General features: G+C 34.5%; 3 protein-coding genes across 3 annotated transcripts; all 3 read right to left on the bottom strand.

Moving 5' to 3' along the window:
- Positions 1-61: 61 nt before the first annotated feature.
- Positions 62-18974, bottom strand: LOC138124391 (transmembrane reductase CYB561D2-like). The gene is made up of 3 exons (XM_069039418.1): positions 18657-18974; positions 554-752; positions 62-496 (listed from the first exon to the last, which is right to left on the bottom strand). Exons 1-3 carry the CDS (start codon positions 18813-18815, stop codon positions 183-185), a joined length of 672 nt encoding a protein of 223 aa, XP_068895519.1. The 5' UTR covers positions 18816-18974; the 3' UTR covers positions 62-182.
- On the bottom strand, positions 1694-15427 carry LOC138124388 (uncharacterized). The gene is made up of 4 exons (XM_069039415.1): positions 10096-15427; positions 9836-10043; positions 9423-9781; positions 1694-9362 (listed from the first exon to the last, which is right to left on the bottom strand). The coding sequence occupies exons 1-4, from the start codon at positions 10312-10314 to the stop codon at positions 8874-8876; spliced, it is 1275 nt and encodes a 424-aa protein (XP_068895516.1). The 5' UTR covers positions 10315-15427; the 3' UTR covers positions 1694-8873.
- A 136-nt stretch (positions 18975-19110) lies between the features above and the next one.
- On the bottom strand, positions 19111-20214 carry LOC138124393 (uncharacterized). The gene is made up of 3 exons (XM_069039419.1): positions 19870-20214; positions 19622-19817; positions 19111-19576 (listed from the first exon to the last, which is right to left on the bottom strand). Exons 1-3 carry the CDS (start codon positions 20032-20034, stop codon positions 19272-19274), a joined length of 666 nt encoding a protein of 221 aa, XP_068895520.1. The 5' UTR covers positions 20035-20214; the 3' UTR covers positions 19111-19271.
- Positions 20215-23625: the final 3411 nt, after the last annotated feature.

The raw sequence follows: 23625 nt of genomic DNA, 5'->3' as shown, positions 1-23625 counted from the left end.
CAATGCCGATATCTAATCTGCACTAAATCAAGAGTTAAATGTTTCTACAAACCCAAACTGATTAATTTTTGTCCAAACTTTATTGAATTTTAGGTAGTTTACATAATAATTTAATCGTACATTGATGAGTATTTTTAATAAATATAACTACACAATTGTATACGAGTGCCTAAAATAATTTGTCAGTTTCGTAACACTAACAACGTTTTAATTTGATGATAACCAGACACTATAGCCGCATTCATCGTCCACAATACTCCCAGAATTGTTGCTATTACTGCAACTAGTCTGGATGCTTCTGTTGTAAAATAAACAAACCAGTGTGTATAAAAAGCATAACATAAGCTAACTACTCCAATCAGGTAGCCCAACAGTCCAACAAAGTTATGGTTAAATTTGAAAAACACTGGTCGTCCGTATTTTGTCAGTTTTTGTGAATAGTTGGCCATATAACCGAAGATGATGGAGAGAATCAATAGAATCATGGAAATTAGACCTGAAAGATAAAAATTTTGAAGTGGTAGATCTAAAAATGGTGGAGATGCAAACAGACCTGTAATTCCGTGTACGGTGTACAAGTGATAACCTTCCGAAATGTAATAGAAGGTGTCGATGCATCCAACACTGAGTAAAATGGTGCCACCGACCATTAAGAATCCGTGAACTCCATATTTTTGTGTCCTGGTTAATTGTCTGGACCACAGTTCATCGGGAGCAAAGAGCATTAGAGCTTCTGTCATGAAAGGGATTATCTGGAAGGAATTGAAATTAATTTGCAACCAAAAATAAAATAACAGAATTACAAATGTACAAAATAATGTAATTTTGAATGTTATTGTTAGAAAGAGGTACTGTAGCAGGTAGTCCTGCCTACTTTCTTTGTGAGAGGGGTGAAATCACCCACCCTTATTTAAGTCGAGATATAGCGGTAAAAACAAGAGTCTACCACTATCCTTGGTACTTAACACTTGTACATCAACATTTTGTCATACAATAAAGTTTTTAAGTAGTTATACAAAGACGACTATATCATTTGAACGGCTAATATCACCACCCAACAGTGATTAATCGTTCATAATTTTGGTCCTTCGAGCCGGATGATTAAATCCATATCACACGACGGTCGTCTAGTGTAATAACAAGTGTAATACAACAACAATTCAAGAAACAGTTTCGACACCCAGAGGGCAGCAACGATTTCGTCACCTTCAGCAAGGGCAAAAGGGCAGCACGAATAGTCACCGAATTGGGTAGCAGCGAAGCGATCATCACTCAAGACATCAACAAAGGTTAGTGGCTCTCAATCCTTTCAATTTCCCTTCCAAACTGCATTACTACGTACGACTTTTTCTATTGTTCCTAATTTCGCAAATTTTCATCTCGACCACGTAAATCAAATCAATCATTATGCCCGAGACATCCTTATTAGATGAATCAATTGCCAAATTAGAGGCTCTAAAAAGGAAAAGAACCTCATTAAAAGCTAGAATTACGCGTATTCAGAACTTTGTGTCTAATTTTCAATCAAATGATAATGATGTGTCTCCACTAGAAACTAGAAAAACATTCATCGAACAAATATTCAAAGAATATGACGAGGTACAGACTGAAATTGAATCACTCGATCTTTCATCAGAGGCGATTGAGACACAGACTCAGGACCGCGACGAAATTGATTTAAAGTATCTCGATGTATTATCATCAATTCAAACAAAAATTAGACAAACGACGCCTCCACCGCACACTGCGGCCACAGCGAATCCTAACGGTAGTTGTTCCAGCGCTAATTCACATTGCTCTAATCGTGATCAATCAATCAAATTGAATCTGCCAACTTTAAATTTAAAATCTTTCACTGGTTGCTATAAGGAATGGTTGTCATTTCAAAATTCATTTAAATCCATTATTGAAGACGAAAACAACATGCTAAACAACTGTCAACGTTTCCAATATTTGCGATCATGTTTATCTGGTGAAGCTTTGCGAGCAGTCGAGTCATTAACGGTGTCATCAGAAAATTATAATGTAGCGTGGGATATCTTAAAGAAACGGTTCTGCAACAAACGGCTGATCGTTCACGATCACATAATAGCCATCACAAAGGCACCCCAAGTAATTAAAGCCTCGCATTCGTCACTTAGGTGTTTTTTAGATACGTTGAATTCAAATGTTGCCGCGTTAAGACAGCTAGAAGTACCAATTGATACTTGGCACGCTCTTCTAGTCGTAATAATTGTGGACAAATTAGACGACAATCTTGCAAGAGAATGGCAGGCTACATTAACCGACGAGGTTCCAACTTACGGTCAAACGATCGAATTTTTAGAAAAGAAATGTCAGTTGTTGGAATCCTTAAATCTATTGCACCCCAAATCGAACGTCAAACCGAATCACAATAATGCAAAAAACAATATGTCACAAAAACGAAGCACTACATCTTATGTTGCCACAAACAAACTACATTGTACATTTTGTAAAAATGACGATCATACAATCTTTCAATGCAATGAATTTACAAAATTAAATGTAGAGGAAAGAAACGCTCAAGCTCGAAACCTGAAGTTATGTCTTAATTGTCTAAGAACCAATCATTTTGTTAACAACTGTCAGTCCAAATTCAAATGCCGTAAATGCAATCAAAGCCACAATACGCTGCTTCACAAAGAGAGACAAATCACGCAAACCAATGAAACACCAGCACAGGTAGAAAGTTTAAACGCTCATTCTATGAGGTCCCAATCATCAATTATTTTGTTATCAACCGCGATCGTTCTCATAGAAGATCGTAATAATAAGTCACATAAATGTAGAGCTCTCCTGGATGCAGGGTCCATGAACAGTTATATTACGTCATCATTTTCCAAAAAATTACGTCTACAGCAGAAAGCCGTAAATATAACCGTTGGCGGAATTGGTCAAATTTCGACGAACATCAAACAGGCCGTCCAGGTAAACATCAAGTCTCAGTACAATAAGTTTTCGGCGAACTTAAGTTGTTTTGTTCTGGAAAAAATAACCGAAAATCTTCCCCTGGTGACCATAAACATGTCTGCAATAAATATTCCAAAGGAATTACAGCTAGCCGATCCGAAATTCTTAGAAACTGCACCAGTAGACTTACTTATCGGGGCTGATTTGTTTTGGAACCTTTTATGTCAAGACCGCAAGGAAATAACACTGAAGAACCATAACAAACTAATGCTGCAAAATACCCATTTAGGTTTCATTGCGGGTGGGTCACTAAATATGAACAATAACAATAGCTCAAGCACCTGCTCGCTTTCTCTAACGTCGGTAACCGACATTTTAGAGAACCAGGTGCAGAAATTCTTCGAACTAGAACAATGCAGCAACCCTTCCGAACAAAAATGCTTTTCAAATGAAGAGATTATGTGCGAGCAACATTTTATTCAAAATACGTGCAGACAAACAAACGGAAAGTTTCTTGTTAAACTGCCATTAAAAAATGATCCTCCAATTCTCAAGTCAAACCGCGATAGTGCTGTAAAGTTTTTTAACAATCTGGAACGAAACCTAAACAAAAGGCCTACACTAAAATCAGATTATGTGCAATTCATGCGGGATTACATCTCTTTGGGTCACATGGAGGAAGTTCCGGGTTGCGAATTAAATAAACCGAACTGTACATATTTGCCCCATCACGCGGTACTCAAGGATTCTACATCGACCAAGTTAAGAGTTGTTTTTAACGCGTCATTTCGCTCAGCTGATGCATTAAGTCTAAATGACAATCTTATGGCAGGACCTACAATCCAGCCAGAGCTTTTTGCAATTTTGTTGAGATTCAGAACTTTTAAATACGTCGTAAACGGGGACATAGCTAAAATGTACCGTATGATAGAAATACATCCCGATCACAGTGACTATCAACGAATTGTTTGGCGCGAGAACACCGAAGATCCGCTAAAAACGTATAGATTAACCACTCTAACCTACGGTACAAAACCGGCCAGTTTTCTAGCAACAAGATGTCTTAAAGAACTAGCTCTTCAAAACGTAAATCAGTACCCGGAAGCCGCTAAAGCAATTCAACAGGATTTTTACGTAGACGATCTTCTGACGGGAGGAGACTCACTTGAAAACCTAATCACTTTACGAGATCAAATAATTCAAATTTTAGCTCATGGTGGTTTCTTATTACGTAAATGGGCCGCCAATCATCCTGCATTAATTCCAGATAGTCACGAGCCTAATCTCAACGTCAGTTTCGATAAGGATGCTTACACTAAAACGTTAGGGCTTTTTTGGAATCCTAATCACGATTCGTTACGCTATCAGGTAAAACAGTGCGACATTCCGAAAAGACTAACAAAACGCGAAATCCTGTCTAAAACTGCCCAGGTATTCGATCCGTTGGGTCTTGTGGCGCCAGTAGTAGTAAAAGCAAAAATAATCCTTCAACAGTGCTGGAGTTTGAAAATTGGATGGGACGATCTATTACCTGAAACTATTTATTGTGCATGGGTTAAGATCTTGCAAGAACTCGCTCACTTAAACGAAATCGAAATTCCCAGAAACATAATAAAATCAAGCCCCGTACAGGTGCAACTACATGGTTTTGGTGACGCATCACAAATCGCATATGGCGCTGCTGTCTATCTAAGAACAACTGATCATAGTGGCAATCATCAAGTTCACTTAATTTGCGCTAAATCTCGTGTGGCTCCTCTTCGCGCTGTTACGTTACCACGCTTGGAGCTGTGTGCCGCCTTAACGTTGTCGCGATTATTTAATACAGTTTTACGAACGATAAATGTCAAAATTGATCAGCAATTTCTCTGGACAGATTCCACAGTCGTTCTGGCATGGATAAACGCTACATCTTCAAACTTACAAACATTTGTAGGAAATCGAGTTTCCGAAATTCAAACGCTAACGGATGCGAAAGATTGGTATCATGTCAAAAGCGAAAGTAACCCTGCGGATGTACTAAGCCGAGGTGCTTTACCTGGTCAACTCAAAACTAATAAACTGTGGTGGAACGGTCCTGATTGGCTGTCAGAAAACAACGACACTTGGCCCGTATCTAACGTAAATCTTTCGGATATTGAAATTCCAGAACGGCGAACTGTCACTCTGACCAATATTCATTCTCGCGAAAGACAACTACCGCTTCTTACGAAATTTTCAAATTACAAAAAAACTGAACGCGTAATGTCATGGGTATTACGGTTCATCAACAATTGTAGGAAGCCAAACCAAAGGCAAATCTCTAGTTCTTTAACATGTGAAGAATTAAAAGATTCCATGAAGGCCATCATGCGTTTAATTCAAGAAGTTGCATTCAACGATGAATTAGCTTGCCTTAAACAAAACAAACCGATTAACAAGAAATCACGTTTACTGTGCTTAAATATTTTTCTCGACAAGAATGATAATTTAATTCGCGCGGGAGGTAGGTTGCAAAACTCATCCTTAACTTACGATGTCAAACATCCCATCGTGCTACCAAACGATCACCATTTGATTAAGGCATTAGTCAAACACGTGCACATTGAGCAACTGCACGCTGGTGTTCAGGGAACTTTAGCCGCGTTACGTCAAAATTTTTGGATAATTTCTCCACGCAGTGTGGTACGCAAGATTTTGCACCAGTGTTTGCAATGTTTTAAAGTCAAACCAAGCGTTATGTATCCTATTATGGGTAATTTGCCCAAATCCCGTGTCGAACCAACCAGACCATTTTCAATCAGTGGCGTAGATTATGCCGGGCCTATTTACATCAAGGAATGTCGTGGTCGCAGTAAGCGTACTGTGAAGGCATATATTTGCGTCTTTGTCTGTTTTTCAACTAAAGCCGTTCATTTAGAACTAGTTGGTGACTTAACGACTCAAACCTTTTTGAATGCGCTAAAACGCTTCATATCAAGACGTGGTCATGTGTACCATCTTTATTCGGACAATGCTACAAATTTCGTTGGCGCCAATAGAGAATTACTGGAACTAAGAACATTTCTAAAGTCAGCTTCATTTAGTCAAATTACAGAAAATCTGGCTAATAAGGGTATCTCGTGGCATTTCATTCCCCCCAGATCCCCGCACATGGGCGGTATTTGGGAAATAAACGTAAAATCCATTAAAGGTCATTTAAAGAGAACAATTGGAGAAGTCGTGCTTTCCTACGAAGAATTGTATACCCTGTTAACAAGAATTGAAGCAGTCCTAAACTCCAGACCCTTGTGTCCCTTGAGTAACGATCCTAATGACCTTAATCCCATAACCCCTGGTCACTTCCTCATCGGAGAGCCATTAACTTCTATAAGCGAAAGAGATCTTACGACGACGAGGATCAACCGATTGACGCAATGGCAAAGAGTGGAACAGATGAGGCAGCACTTTTGGCACCGCTGGCAAAGGGAGTACCTTGTTCAAAACATCAATCGTTCCAAGCAGCTCCGTGGTTCCGGTTCCAGACCGTCTACCCCCGCCTTGGAAGTTGGTTCCATGGTGATTCTAGTTGAGGACAACACGCCGCCACTACAATGGAAATTGGGACGCATCGTAGAACTTCATCCCGGAAGTGACGGTGTTGTGCGCGTAGTGTCCGTAAAGACTGTCAATGGCATCTTCAAAAGAGCCACGCGAAAGGTGTGCGTTCTGCCAGCGAATGAATAGACTATGTTTGTATCGTGTAAATATTTGTTATAATTATGCATTAACCCTTTTTTTTACAATTGACTTCAATGTTTGTATTTTTTAATGTTTTTTGTCATGTTTATTATGTAACAATCCTTTTTCTAATAACCATGTTCGATCTTTGCTAATTCCAATATTTTTGAAGTCCGTGCCTTCAAGGGGGGCGGTATATGTACAAAATAATGTAATTTTGAATGTTATTGTTAGAAAGAGGTACTGTAGCAGGTAGTCCTGCCTACTTTCTTTGTGAGAGGGGTGAAATCACCCACCCTTATTTAAGTCGAGATATAGCGGTAAAAACAAGAGTCTACCACTATCCTTGGTACTTAACACTTGTACATCAACATTTTGTCATACAATAAAGTTTTTAAGTAGTTATACAAAGACGACTATATCATTTGAACGGCTAATATCACCACCCAACAGTGATTAATCGTTCAACAAATATGTTAGCCAATATCAAAACAGTTTTTATTTTGTGACAAATGTTTATATTTGATTTTGAGGTTTTGGAGGTTTTGGTTTGAATCGTAGGTTTAATAACAAGTGTTCAATTGAAATGTTCATCAAGTTGGTTTTGACTTTATTTTTTAAAAGACAACAAAATCGTAAATTAAGTTGGTTAGACACAGATAGCGACAAAGATCAATTCAATTGAACACATGTTATAAGTATGATTGTGGTTAAATCAATATGGACATATCTTTACTACGAGAAGTTAAAAAAATACCATAATAAAGTACCAAGTACTTATGCAACTGTTCAAATAAGAATTAGTTTGTAATCGGGTGTTCATTTAAATTTCTCCTCAAAGTTGGCGTTGAGGAGCAATTTAAATGAACACCCGATATATTCTATAGGTTTTGCTTGAACGATAGAGTTATGTACATTTTTTATGAGTATAAGAATTTTAGATTTAGATTTAAGAGAACTACATAATTGAAATTTCTAACGTTAATGGTTAAGACCTATATTAATAATAACTTAAATCAAATTTTCTGCAACTATGTACTATCCCGGCCAAAAAATAGTAGGACAATACGTTACTGTAGATAGGTACTTCCAAAATGAATAAGTTTGAATGAGTTTTGGAAGTGTCTACAGTAACGTATTGTCCTACTTTTATTTTGGCCGCGATAGTATGTTAAAATAACATTTAGTTAAAATTAAATCCAATTATCAATTGCTTTTATTTTACTGATGGAAGTCTGTAAATCGGGAAAGGTTATTTGAACCTGATGAGAAAATTTAAAAAGCAGAAGAAATATCCAAGGTTTCACGATTTATTCTTCTTGAAAGAAGCAAAACATTGGGTGAATTTACGCAACTTTATTTGTCAACATAGTTATTTCAGACTTCCTACTTGAGAAAGTAAAAACCTCTGCCAGCTATTTCAGATAGAATAATTATGTAAAATAAGATTACAAGGAAATTATAGCAAAATTACTTTAGTTAATGACGACGCACCCACAGAAGACAAAGATATAAAAGGCAAATATTAACTTCATGATGAGGTAGGAAAAGTATGGGAGAAAATGCCGAAGTACGACGTGAAACTCTTAATAGGAGATATGAATGCAAAGATAGGAAGAGAAGAAGAATACACGAATATAACGGAAGGAAGAAGTAGACATGAGGTGAGCAATGGAAATGTGAAGGTAATATGTAATAGGTACAATTCGCAGAAGAAAATAACATGAAAATCAAAAGTAGGTACAATATTCAAGTACAAAGACATACATAAGGAAACATGGGTCTTGCCAGATGACAAAGCAAGAAATCAAATAGATCATCTGCTGATATAAAATACACAACACAGGAATATTAAAGATGTGCGAAGTTTCCTATGAGACGATGCGAACTCGGATCACATGCTAGTTATAGCAAAGTTGAAATAAGAAATGAGAAACGAAGGAACTTCTTAAAAACGAAATAATACAGGAAATAGAGATAGACAAGACTATATCATTCATTACTAGGGCCCGGATTTTAGGCAATTAAAAAGTCGGAAATAGGTGCCTAAAATAGTCCCTTAAACTACTGCAAATAGTCCCTTAAAAACTGAAAATAAGCCATACTAGGTCCTTAAAGTTGTGGTTAATTAAATTAAAAAATGTGTTTTTAAAGTTTTAAGTAGGTACACACAACAAGATATTTACTAATTATTTTTTATTAATTAATATACAATACTACAAGTTTGTTAGTTATTTACATTGTTACGTATTTACATTGCATACAAGATATTGCTCTAAATTTTCTACTTTAAAACATTGTCGGTTATCCACCAAAATGGACTTATATTTTGAAAAACTTCTTTCTACCTCGCAAGAGGTAATGGGCGCAAATTTGTAATAAATTTCTTCCATTTTGGTGTCATGTTCCGGCACATCTTCACCTCTAAAAATTCTTGCCAATTCTAGAAGAAATTTGTATCCAGGATTTTTTTCAGTAACATCTTCAAGTTTTTTTAATGCTACTGCTGCTACAGGGCCTGGAGATTTTTTTAGGGAGGTAAATACGTTTTCAACAATTTTGATTGAATCGGTTAAAGGTAACCCATTTTTTTCCAATTGAGTAATACTTTCGCAGATTATTTTAAAATTACTGCGAACATAAATTAATTGGTTTTTTATTCCGGGTTTCTTCATTATAGACTGTGCTTTTTGAATAGCAACAGCAGAACTTCCATCAAAGGACATGACAACCTGTGAGTAGTTAAAAACAGTTTAACAATCAATTAATTTGCTTATCTTTTATATACTTACTTCTTTAATGGAATCAAAGTGTTCGCTGTAAAACATAGCAGCCTGAAGCCATGTTCCCCATCGTGTTAAAATTGGCTGTGGAGGCAGTGGCATTTCTTTTAGTTTTTCTTTGTACATTTCAACTCTCAAAGGTGCCTTAACGAAAATTTTTTTCACGTTCGAAATTAAATTATCCACATCTTCATATTGATAGCGAATTTTTTCAGCCACTAGATTTAAAGCATGCGCTAAGCATGTGACATGCACAATTTTTGGATAAAACACCTTAAGGTGTCTACCAGATTTTATCATATATGGTGCTCCATCCGTTACAAACAAAAGAAACTTTTCAGCAACAACTCTGGTACTCCACAAGATTTCTACGCATAGAAATTTTAAATCAAAATAAATTTAAAAAAGTGAAAAACCCTTACCTAAAGATTGATTTACGAATCTAGCTATTGTCTCATGATTTGTTCTTTCTAATTGTTTAGACGCCAAAAGATAAGATTTTCCAGGTTCATCTTCTGAAAGTTTCCCAACCAGACAATTCGCCACATATCGCCCAAGTGCATCTGTTGTTTCGTCAACTGAAACCCATATGTTAAAAGGATCCAGCTCATTCCGAATGCGGTCAATAGTCTAAAAGTGAAAATAATTTTAAATTAAATATTAAAAGATAGTATGTTCATACATCTTTGTAGCATTTTGGTAAATAATTTTTCCGTAAAGTAGACTCATCCGGAATTTTTCTACCACAATATTTTGTCAGAAAATTCTGAAACGCAGGATTTTGTAGTTTGTGCCATGGTATATTGGCAGCTAAAAAGACGTTACAAAGTTCCATATTGAATGTACTATTTGCCGATTCCTCCAAGTTCTGTGTCAGCAACGTTTGCCGAAGCGGTGTCATAATGTTCTCTTTATGGATGGCCGTTTGCTCATGCTGTTGCAAGTGACATTTTTTTTCGCATATAAACTACAAAAAATAAAATTTTCAAATAAGTAAAAAATATAAAATGACATATTTTTAATTATGCTTAACTTACCAGTTTACCACAAGCTTTACAAAACATTTCTCGGGTTGATTTTATTTCATATAAATCTTTCTTGCTTGTCCACTGTAATATTTTTTCGCGTAAACTAATTTTTTGTTTCGGCATTATGTTCACTTTAAACAGGTTCACAAGAAACACGACCACTGCACGGAGATAAAGTAAACGAGAAATGACAAATTTGTAATGCTTATATTTACGTCTCCCACCAAATTTCAGAGGAGATGGTTAATTTTATATTTCTTAAATTTTTAGAAAATGACACCCTTAAGGTTTCTCTTATTGTTTCACTTCGGGATTTTAATTTTCGTTTTTATGGCAAGGACCATTTTATAAACGTTAAAGCTTCTAACAATACCTAAGTATCAGAAAACATTAGACCGCGTATACCTGCACCCCTTCGAACAGAGGCAAACAGATAAACTCTGTAATTTATGCCAGTCCAGTCTAATGGTTTGTGGTACTTAGGTATTGTCGGAGTATTTACCGCTGACATCATGGTCCCAACCGTAAAGCGAAAAAGTAATTCCTGTATTGTACTGCACTTTGTACATTTCAGTAATTACATCTCCTTAAATTTTAAAATCATAAAGCATTGTAAATTTTATTGAGGTACCACTTTTACATTTTCAATACCGTAAACTTCCCAGAATTCGAAAATTGGGAAAAAACCGCAAAAATGAAATTGATTTTTGGTCATTTTAGGCATGTTCAGGCAGTTAAAAGGTAAAATAGGTATTTAAAGGGCATTTTAGGCCGAATAGGCAGAATCAAATATGGCTCTAATTACTCTAATTAAGCCAGAAATCATTTATAGACAAGTTTCATACATGTGCCTTAAAAAATAAAAATAGTCCATTTTGCCTAAAATCCGGGCCCTATTCATTACTTTATAAACCAATAAGAATCTTTGATTTTCTTTAGTTAACATGTATTAGAGCGATTATTGTAGTAACCAGGGCGATTTCGAATATACGAACCTTTGTATATTCGAATATACCAACCTTTGTATTTTCGCTCGCCGCCTCAACTTACAAAAATTTTTGCGCTAGCCGTCACATTAAATCGCTCTGCTACTGAATGCGCCCAGTCGGTTTCGGGAACCTGTTTATTTATTTATTTATTTATTTTATTCATGATATAGTCTACCAACAACTCGACGTGTTGCCGGAAACACCACTCGATCTACGATCTCGTGATGTTTCCGGGCAACACGTCTCGTATAATCGAGAATTTTCAATCCTCTCGTTGTACTATTGGGGACAAATTACTTTGGTCGTCAAAGTCAGTTGACTCACATAAAGTTGTAAAGCAAGCATTAGGACGATTAACCTTATTTTTTACTACTGTCAACCACTGTCACTGTCAAACTCATCATTGCAAAATGTTAAATACCGAAAAATGGACAACTGAAGGAGATATTCCTAGGAGGAAAAATTGAAAAGGTTTCCACAAGGTAATTTGGCCCATGGACAATCCCCCAGAAATAAGGGAGATGATTCTAAATTTTTGAATGGTGGAAGGTGCCATATTTTTGACAAGAGAAAAGTCAATAATTTGAAATTGTCATCACTATTGACTTGACGTTAATGCTTTGTTTACATTAATTTGTTTTGAAGTGACAGAGGAATGACGACCAAAGTATTTTGTCCCCAATAGTATAATATATGAAAATTGAAATAATATCCCAGGAAGGAAAATGTTATGAAGGAAAGTTTGCAAGAAAATGTAGGACGTAGAAAACCCAAGGAAATAAGGATTGGTTTACAGATTTTAGGTGTCAGGGACATATTGGTAGAATGCCAGATCATAGACATGTGAAGAGATCGTTGCTACAGGGAGAAGATTGAAAAAAGAAGAATGAAGAAGAAATGAGTGGGGGCAGTTACAGCAGACATGAGAATGCTAGACATAACCGATTGGAAGAGATCGTCATAGAACAGATCTCAATGGAGAAAAATTGTTAAGAAGAGAAGAAGAACGACAAAGATAATGTGTTGTAACATATCGAGTGGCATCTGACACGAGTAATTCATGGGCCTATAATACTGTTTTATATATTATACTGGGTGCCCCAAAATTCGCGGAACAACTCAATCGGGCAATGTCGACTCATGTTAGAGGATAATGCGAAAAAGAATAAAGAAAGGTGCAGCTTTAATCTCGTTTATTTTAGATATTAATCAAGATTTTCATTATTGTCTTTTACTAGGCAGTCGCATAATAATTCTAAACGATTGTGATCAGGTTTGCAATTATTTTCTTCATTATTTCCAACATTTGCAAGTAGTAATTTTATGTCCGTTTTACCTCAAATAACATATGACAACATGGCTTTGATTTTTTTCTCTCTCATTTCCATGATACAACAAGAATGAAATATATATTTGCAGACTATTGGGATACATAGATTTTTTTTAAATGTTGCTACATTTAGTGTAACGAATAGGTCCATATATTCTACAAAAAAGAAGATTGATTTTTGTAAAACATTTTTACCTGATATTTTAATCACTACTTAAAATGTACTGCTAAGCTGTTCCGCGAATTTTGGGGCACCCAGTATATGTAGAGTTATTTGATATAACGGGTGTTCAAAGAATAGAACGTTTAGATTTAACTGTGTCTATACAGTGCCTTTTTTTTAACGCTGGCCATAGGGATTTACATGCTAAAAAGTTTAGGGTCTGTTAATGAGCTTTTTAATAGGAATTTTTAAGTGAAATCTGGTAGGATATTAGATTAGTATTTTATAAATCAATTTCAGTTCGGCCCATCGTACAAAACAAAATAATCACGGAGTTAGAGCAAAAAGAAGTTTATTAAATTTACTACGTGGCTTGCCAAGTAGGCTGACGTAATGTAAACTCAACAAGCGTCAAACAGTAATAATTTTCAATGGACACCTTTTCAAATAAAGAAATGATTGAATGGGAGAGATTTTGAAAAATGGGCAGTTTTATTTCATAAACATAAAACATAGGACATCATAATTACATCAAAATAAATAAAATTCTACTTCAACAATTTTAAACTATGTACTTTAATTATTTTTGAATTTTCATTTCATAAATTGTTCAAACTGTCTTCCATCGGCTGTAAGACACTAAACTACTCGTAACTAAGACGATCATAAAAATTTTGTCGAACATTTTGTAACTGTGTAACGATTATAAAACCTTCTGGGCAAGAAATAATGTAATAAGTTAAAAGTAGTTTTTTTTAATTAATTCCGTAATTATTTTATTCTGTAGTATAAAATAAACTTAAATTGATTTATAAAATACTAATCTAATATTCTGCAAAATTTCACTTAAAAATTCCTGCTAAAAAGCTTATTAACACGATCCAAAGTTTTTGTCATGTAAATCCCTACGGCCAGCGTTTAAAAAAAGGCACTGTATAGACACAGACTATACCGAACCACCGATTAGTTTCTGACTACCAGTTACCTACTAATGAACTGTTTTGATAATCTTGGGCAAAAATATGTTTTTCTACGATTGTTAAATAAAATATTTACTATCTTTCACTATTTACAGTGCGGAAAACATCTGTTCATGGAAATAGTTTATGGACAGTATGAAAATTAGTAACAAGTGTGAAAAAAAGAATCAAAGTTTAGATTCCTGTTTTGATGTTAATTTTTTTTTTTTGGATAATTGCAGACGATCGTAGAAAAAATGTTGCAAGAAACTCATGCATAAAGTGAAGAGTGATGAAGTCAAACTTCTCATTAGTGGAAAAAGTACCACTTTATGCACCTGTTGCATAAATGACTATTATTTGCGTTTTCAGCTACTCGTTTACCTCTGTCACCACCGTTACTTTATCGTAACGAGAGTAAAGGCCGATTTATAGTTCCGTAACATGCACGTATGGCATAACATATCAAAATTGTATCCTATTGAATCAAATGTATTCATTTATAGATCCGTTACCATAACATAAGTCCCTATCCGTTTACATATGATTTGGCCAATTTCAATTATTAAAGCCGATTTATAGTTCCGTAACTTGTACGTATAGCATAACATATGAAAATTGAATCCTATTGAATCAAATGTACTCATTTATAGATCCGTTAACATAACATAAGTCCGTATCCGTTTACATATGAATTGGCCAATTTCAATTATTATGTTATGTATCATGAAAGTTGCGGAATTTTAAAAAATTTTCCATAGAAACGGTTAGGTGTAGGTACGCTGTCAATCAATTCAATTTAAAAATATTATTGAGAAGGTGGAAAATATGAAGGAAATTCTAATCGTACAGTGTGTTAAAAGGTTCAAGCCACTGTACGATAAGTCTTCCAAAGACTTTGAGGGCAGTGTGAAGAAGGAAATGATTTGGAGTAGCTTGTTTATCCGTGTTTTTGTAACGCGTTTCTTTCGTGGTTTCTTCCTTTTTTCTTTATTACGACCTAACTCGTGTAAGACTACAGCACAGGCAGCAGCTTCTAAAACGTCGTCTTCACAAAACACATTTGATAATTAGTTTGACATTTAAAAAGTCAACAATCGTATCACGTTTTGTCGTGAACTATAAATTGAATTTTAAAAGTTATGTTATGTTTATGATTTGTGACTATGTTATGCTGTATGTATACGGAACTATAAATCCTGCTTTATGTTATGTACCATGAAAGTTACGGAATTTTAATATTTTTCCATAGAAACGGTTACGTGTAGGTATGCTGTCAATAAATTCAATTTAAAATCATTATTGAAAAGGTGGAAAATATGATGGAAATTTTAATCGTACTGTGTGTTGAAAGGTTCAAAGCACTGTACGATAAGTATTCCAAAGACTTTGAGGACGGTGTAAAGAAGGAAATGATTTGGAGGAGCTGATTTATCAGTGTTTTTGTAACTCGTTTTTTTCGTGGTTTCTTCCTTTTTTCTTTATTACGACTTATCTCGTGTAAAGGTGCAAATCCACGATGAGATATTTTCATGCAATTTTGGTCTCATGATACAAAAATTTCACGAACAACTAAATTTCATTGTGGAAACACTCGTGCGAGACATGAAACACTGAAACATATAGCAGGAGAGGAGGAGGAGTCTCCTGCAAGTTGTTCGTGAAATTTTTGTATCATGAGACCAAAATTGCATGAAAATATCTCATCGTGGATTTGCACCTTAAGACCACAGCACAAGCAGCAGCTTCTAAAACCCCGTTTTCACAAAACATATTGGACAATTGTTTGACACTTAAAAAATCAGCAATCATATCACGTTTTGTCATGAACTATAAATTGAATTTAAAAAGTTATGTTATGTTTATGATTTTTGACTATGTTATGCTATATGTATACGGAACTATAAATCTTGCTTAAGTAATATGAAAGTATTCCTTTTTAATTTTGAGAACAGTAATCAGTCGAGATTAGATTAAATTTGACGAATAAAGAATTACCTACTCAAATAATCTGAAACAGATATTATAGACAATTGCGGTGTAAATGCAGCTCGTGATAGTATTGTTTATTTTAAGAACAACTTTGAAACGAATAACGAATTAGAAGCATAGTACTTGATTTAGTCACTTGCTTTAGCTACTTGATACGTGTACAGCCGCCTTTACGCTTCGCCTCGCTATGCAAACTAATTGCCCGTCAAAAAAAGTACCACTTTTAATCCAAATAACACAATCTACTATTTTCCACGACTGTTATAAAAAAATTAACTATATTTTACTATTTTTAGTGATAGTGAAACAAAGCAAAAAGAGTGAAATACCGTAGCGTGTCATTATTTTACTCCGATATTGTGTAAATACGAGGGCATCAAATTTATTTTTATTTTCCAACATAGTCTCTTTTTAAGTCCATGCATTTTTTCCAGTGATGATCTAGCCTCTTTAACCCTTCCAAATAAACTAGGCAAAAATGAATAGGGAATTCCACAATTTTTCTTGGAAAGCAAAATAATTCCCCCAATCCTCCCACGTATTCTTAAACGCTAGATAAATTTAAAATGTTACAGGTACATGAATCATTCTATTTGAGGTGTATATATTTATATTTCTAACAGCATTCATTACAAATTTTAAACGATATTTATAAAAAATTAAAAAATGGAAAAATTCCCTATTCATTTTTGCCTAGTTTATTTAGTACTTGAAATCTTTCGCTGCAAAATAGGCGCCTACGGACGCGATAACCTCCTCATTCGATGAAAATTTCTGTCTTTTTCAGAGCAGTTTCACCTTTCGCAGTCCACTGTTTTGACTGTTGTTTCGTTTCCGGAGTATAGTGATGAATCCAAATTTCATTGGCAGTCGCAAAAAATCCCACTCGTTTCGCTTAAAACGCTCCAAAAGAGCCGTGAAAATGTTCATTCGAATTCGTTTTTGGTCCAAAGTGAGCAAGCGCGGCACCCAACGTGCGGATAGCTTTTGATAGCCCGAAGCTTCTGCTATCTCTCAAACCTTGATTTGGCGGTCGTCGATACCATTTCGTCAAGTTTTTGGATGTTATCGGTCGCAGTTACTGGCCGACAACATCAAACAAGCTGGTACGACCACCTTTAAATTTGGCTGAGGGCTGACCATCTTTTCACCGTGGAAATGATGAAAGACTCACACAATAATGAAGCGTCCAAAATGGCTGAAATCTTTTTAGGTGTTTGTCAAAGCCTTTACGCTTGTAGTACTAGAATTATTTTGACGAGTAACGTCAGCTTCTTGTTGAGGCTCACAAGATTTCAAACCATCCTCCTAGATGCACCGAAAAACCGAATCAAAAGAGTGCATTAAAAACCCTTGAAGTTGTCTAGCGATCTTGGTTTTAATTAGTAATCTAAAATTTTAGGTTTTATGTTTTGATGTTGATTGTTTTTTTAATCGAAGTGGGTCCTAGAATCGCTATTTATGTAACCAGTTAGGAAATGCGTTATTTTGTGTAACGAGTGGAATATTTGCGGGACGAGCGCAGCGAGATCCCGCAAAATCACACGAGTTACACAAAATTGCATTTCCTAACGTGTTACATAGAAGATTTTTTCTAATTTTGACAAAAAAAAAGTTTCTTCAAACGTTAAACGAAGTAATGAATTTCATTAATAATAAATTATTATTGTGTTAAAATATCAAGTAGGTAAGTAGGCACGGTTATTTTGCTTAAAAACAAAAAATATGACAGTGTCAACTGGTGATACAATAAATTTTTCCTAACCAGTTAGGAAAGATTTTACTTTTCGTAACCAGTTACGAAAAGTGTGACGTTTCCAAACGTCAATTAATTTTGAAAAGTGTCACTTTATATGTCAAAATTAGAAAAAATATCAAGTAGGTAAGTTGGCACGGTTATTTTGCTTAAAAACAAAAAATATGACAGTGTCAAATTGATGATACAATAAATTTTTCCTAACCAGTTAGGAGAGATTTTAATTTTCGTAACCAGTTACGAAAAGTGTGACGTTTCCCAACGTCAATTAATTTTGAAAAGTGTCACTTTATATGTCAAAATTAGAAAAAGAATATTGTACAGAATTCATGTATCATCAAATTTTCACTCATACTTGTGGGCTCAAACTCAAATAATATAATTTGTAAATTGAATATTTTCAAAGTTACTCCAAGACTTTTATCCCAATTTGTTATTCACATTTGTTTAGATTATTACATTTAAAATAAAATATGAAACGAAATGTTGTATATAACATTTAATATTATCAATTATTATTTTCTAAATATGTATTTTCATGACGTCATACAACAACTCTATTTTTAACACCCGTACGTTATCACTTTTATCTCTTTATAAATAAATTAATTATACAACAATACTAGATACACATTTCTACTATCATTGTTGATAAAAACATAATTTGAATTTTCATCTTTTTCGGCATCAAAACCTATGATTATTTCGCACATAATTAATATTTTTATCAGTATGATGGTACTTATTATTAATAACAAAACACCGTCAACAAAACTAAAGGATAGGCCCTTGATAACGTATCTAAACCTAAGTAACATAAAATAATGCTAAACTTGACATACTCTAACAGAAACCGCGTATCCAAATCAACTCAATCCCTTAATCCTCTGATCAATGAATCCTTAAATTAAAAATAACGCCAAACAAATTTTTAGCACATTTATGACGTTGCAATAAGATACTTGCTGGGAAAAACCCATATACAGTAAAAGTGGTACCACCACAATTAATAAAAGAAGTACTTACTCCTAGTGTGCACAAAATCACATGCCACGAGAACCAGTAATTATAATTTATTATCGCTATCCAACAGGAATATACAAGAACACAAACTAGCATATTCCTCGCGAACAAATTAACAACAAATCTGATTGCATTTTCACGAAATGATCCCAACCCAGACATGACTAGCAGCTCACAGTACCGACAAAGAATCTTGAACTGTTCGATTTCTTGACGTTAAAGTTTACAGAGGACGGTGGAATTCCCCTTTAGATTAACAATTCTGCCATCTGGTATTGTTGTTGCAGATTCTTGTTTATTATTCTGAAATATCAGTGCCCTTGACAACATAAACGTTATTCTTAGAAATAATGTTTTATCAGAAACAGTGTAAATTTTGTAAAAGCATATTAATGTAATCAGAGGACTGGGGGAAATACGTTGATTGCATAACGAAACAAATCTGACGGTACAACTGTTGTGATTTACTTGATATATTCATCAATAATGCATAACAAATTACAAATTAGCATAAATAAGATTGCACTAATCGAGGTCGAGGTTTTACTCATACAACAACTATCTATCCTTATCTCTATGATAATAAATTAAAAACAAATATTATCTGTGATTTCTGGTTCATCTGCCTAGAATGTTACGAATGTGACCGTAAATAGACTTGAAGGTGTCAAAAAGAGCCCAGGCGTACAGAAGAGCCATTGTGATAATAACGGCGAGGATTATGGTTTCATGAGACATCCTGCTGAAGTAATCCTTCAGCCCGAATCCCAAAGTGACAAGTCCCAGTGTAAAACCAGTCACACCCACCAAGGAGTGGCAAAGTTTCAGCCAAACGGGAGAAATGTAATTTTTCAGGGTCTGAGACTGGGAAATTGTTATGCCCAAGAAGACGGACATCCAAATCATGATCCAGGCGACCAGACCTGAAAATTTCGTTCAGTTTTTGTTTTGTCTTCGTTTTCGCTAACCTAGAATTCCATGCGTGGTGCTGAAGTGACTGCCCTTTTTGCTACTGATTCTGAACGCTATCCCGACTGTTATCAAGACCGTACTTGTGATCTGAAGAGCGGTGTGAACGTATTGTTTGGTGGACCTTGCCATGCCAAAGGTGTAAATGTTGCTTTTCGTGAACAAAATAAGACTCTCCATCATTATCAGCATGATCTACAAAATATGTTTTGTGCAACAAGAGGAAGAATATCATAGTCAATCTTACCCCAATTGGTGTCAGCACCATGTGCCATGTTCCCAGTGAGTTTACCTCCTCGTTGATAAAAGTCACACTTAAGATGTAAACAATGATTACTGCTACAGCTTGGTGGAAAAGGATGTTCAAGATCCAAGAAAGTCTTTGGATAATGCTGACACTCTGCACGGTCATTTTGCTTGGATGATAAAACTATATTAGGTAACTGCTAAATATTTTCTCTACAAAAAATGTTATCGACAGATTAGTCACAGATAAAATTCTTATTGGTCACAATGAGGTTATTAGCGCAGTTCCAAAAACAATGAAAATGTAGAAACTGTCAAGCCATAGATAAGCACATGTTAATTAGTTTCGTATCTCTGAAAACGTAGCATCTGAAAAAATTAGGTCAAAATGTGTATTTTATGTGGGTTTTGTTAAATTAGTTGGCTTAGCCGTAACAAATTCCTCCAATATGTTTTTGTTGACATGAATCAGCGGATAACCGAATAATAAAAATATCAAAAAGTGAAGAACTGATAAGAGATGTTGAAAAGTATTGTCTACGATTATGTTATCTGTTTGCAAATAACGTCAGATTACTCTATCACTGATAAATCTGAAAGCTAGTATTAAAATAACCTAGATCGTTTTTGATTTAATTCAAATATCCTGTTTTAAGTTATTTTATTTACTATCAATCAAAGATGTCAACTTTGTGACATTCATTTGAATGTTGTAATGACCAATCTTTAACACACTTGTGTGGTAAAGTGCAACGTAAACTGATCGTAACATATTGGTATTTTTGTTGTTATTTCGTTGATTTCAAAATAGCTTCTTCGATTCTGAGAATTTTGGGAAAGATTTTTGCTATTGTGACGTGAATTTGAAATGAAATAATTCGGTCGTTCAGATTGGCCATTTTTAATTAAGGTGAAAATTTATTTTTATAGAACCGTCAAAACAACGCCACATTTTTGCATCGTTATCAAGTCGCAAAGTGTGTCATTTTTGATAGATCAAAAATATTTGCCAAAAAGTTTCCTTGGATGCTTTAATAACTAGATATTTTGTCATCGTAAAATAGTGAAAAATAACTATTTGAGACGTTAAGCGGTCTCTAAAAATTTTATTTCACTTCCAAATTTTGTTTTTAGCCAGTTACAATGTAAATACCGAGTGATAAAAAGGGACTGCTTGAGTTGGCAATACCTACAATTAAGAGCATTTTGTTATTCGGCTGTTTGTGATACTGCAACCGACAGATATTTGACGTGAAATCAACAGCTACAGAATTGTAAGTTATGTACTTATGTATGTATAAAAATCAACGGTACAAAAAGAAACAACTTGAACTGTCAACAGTCAGTGTGCCGGAAGTTACTCCAGTTATACCATTTAAAAGTAAAAATCAGTACTGCCAACTCAAACAGTCCTTTTTGATCACGCTGTAAAATAAACAACGCAATAACATTAAACAATGGATAATAATATAAAATAAAAAATCAGTTTAAAAGCACTTTCATGTGAGTATCATTGATTGTTTCGTTTCAGGGAATACCTTATCGATGTTAATTTAAAATTTTTGCTACACTTCACGTGCGGCGAAATGTCAAACAGATTTTTATTGGGAAACAGGTATTCGAAGTCCTAATCTAATATACAGGATACGTCCTAAAAATGCCGCAAGCCATATCTCCGTTATTTATGGTTAGATTTAAATAAAAGAAAAACTAAAATAAATCGGTTTATAAACACTATAACCACAATATACTCTTTTTTTTTCAAAAAGTCGTTTAAGGTCAGATGATAGTCAACTTGGGTTTTTCAAATAGTTTGGTATATTTTTTTATTCTGATTTTGAAAGAGATTATTTTTCTGAATCCAACGATATGCCATAATGTTAGAATCATGGATTTATTACAGCGTGATCAACAATGACTGAGTCTGTTGGCAATGAAACAATTGAAAATACTGGTGATTTTTGTCTAGTAACTGGCACTGACCACGCACTGACCGGATTTTTTAACTTGAGATGACATTAAAAACATTCTTGGTTATGCAGGTTATGTTTATACTATTACAAAAATGAACCTTCGTTGGTAAATTTTAAATTTGCCAAATTTCATTGTTACCAACAGACTCGGTCATTCTTGATCACCCCGTAGTACTGGATACCAAGAATAGTAAACAGTAACAGGATTGCTGGATCGCCTGAATCTGTCCGCGCAACCTCTCGTTAGCTGTGACGTAGACTGCAGTCCTCACTTGACGCGTTTCCCATTGAAAAGCATGGATGGGAGAATTAATCTGCTGTGTTTAAATTAAATCGATTTGAAAAAATGCCATTTTTGTTGAATATTTTATTATAAAATTATGTACAGGGTTATTTTAAATGATTGTAGTCGAAGTAATGTAATAACATGGGCATGGCCTATGTTATTACATTTTTGCCGCTTGCATGTGAACTGTCTGTTTTGTCGCTGTTTTTAGGTGAAAATTCTTTATTTTTGTAAAATTGACAATTGAATCCAAAAAGATTGAGTTGTTTTAAAAATACATATTGAATTGTTTTGCACCCAATTTAACTCCCGTGTGTGAATGGTGTGTACTCACTTATTCACATCATTTTGATGTTTTTTTATGTGGAGCGGCAACCATAAATTTTACATTCGGTTTTCACGCCTACTTCGACTACAATCATTTAGAATAACCCTGTATAATATTTACGTATACAAAAATATAAAAAAGTTGCGGAGGACTAGAAAGAAATAGGTAGGTATAGAAAATTTTATTCTTCACTATGTTTAATTAATAATTTTATGTAACTTTCTAATTTTTTTTTCTTCTACCGATGTCGTCCTGTGGAATTTTTCTTTTCATGCCCCTTGTAAATTTGGATTTTAAATTTCTGAAATTCATCGTAATTACATACATATTAAGCTTCGCTTGCAAAAATCTTTAATTAATTGGAATGGTAGTCGCTTCTGTTTTGAAGATTTTTTTTGCTCAATTTTGTATATCGGGTGTGTCAAAAAGGTCGGATAAACTTTTATCCACGAGCTACTGGCTTCATGTAGAACTCGGAAAAAATATTTAAAAAATTTTATGTCAAAAAATAACATGACATTTAATTTTTATGATACATTTTTTTTTATTGCTTTTAGTCCTCTACGTTGACCCACAACCTCGTAGGTAACATTTCAACACATTTTAAAAATACACCTTGTATATCATATTTTATAAAATGTACACCAATGCGGTTTCCTTATTTTAAAGCATATTTCCTAGAGGTTACTTTGCATTGGGGTACATTTTGTAAAATATGATATACAAGTGTATTTTTAAAATGTGCCAAAATTTTACGTACGAGGTTGTGGGACAACGTAGAAGATTCAAAAAACAATTTAGAAAAATTGTACCTCAAAAATTAAATTTCATTTTATTTTTTGACAAAATTTTTTAAATATTTTTTCGGAGTTCTACATGAAGCCAGTAGCTTTTTGACACACCGGCCACACCGGATATATACGTCCTGTCCTTTTCGAAATTATTCACCATGGTAGGATTTAAGATTGAAAGTACTAGTCCGGCCAAAAAATTTTGTCCACCCTTTTTTTGTGTGCAAGTTCCATTTCCTAACTTTTTTTGAAAACTGTTCCGATGGTTTTTATGTTCCTCAGCATTTTTTTTTTTAAATCAGAGCGCTCTTTAGATGCATTTAAAGATACTGGTGGGTGATGAGAATGATGAGCTGCTTTGCAACTCATTTACATCATC

Source organism: Tenebrio molitor, chromosome 2, assembly GCF_963966145.1.
Source record: "Tenebrio molitor chromosome 2, icTenMoli1.1, whole genome shotgun sequence".
Taxonomy (NCBI): Eukaryota; Metazoa; Arthropoda; class Insecta; order Coleoptera; family Tenebrionidae; genus Tenebrio; species Tenebrio molitor.
The sequence above is the reverse complement of the archived record's forward strand: the minus strand, read 5'-3'. Positions and strand labels throughout refer to the sequence as shown.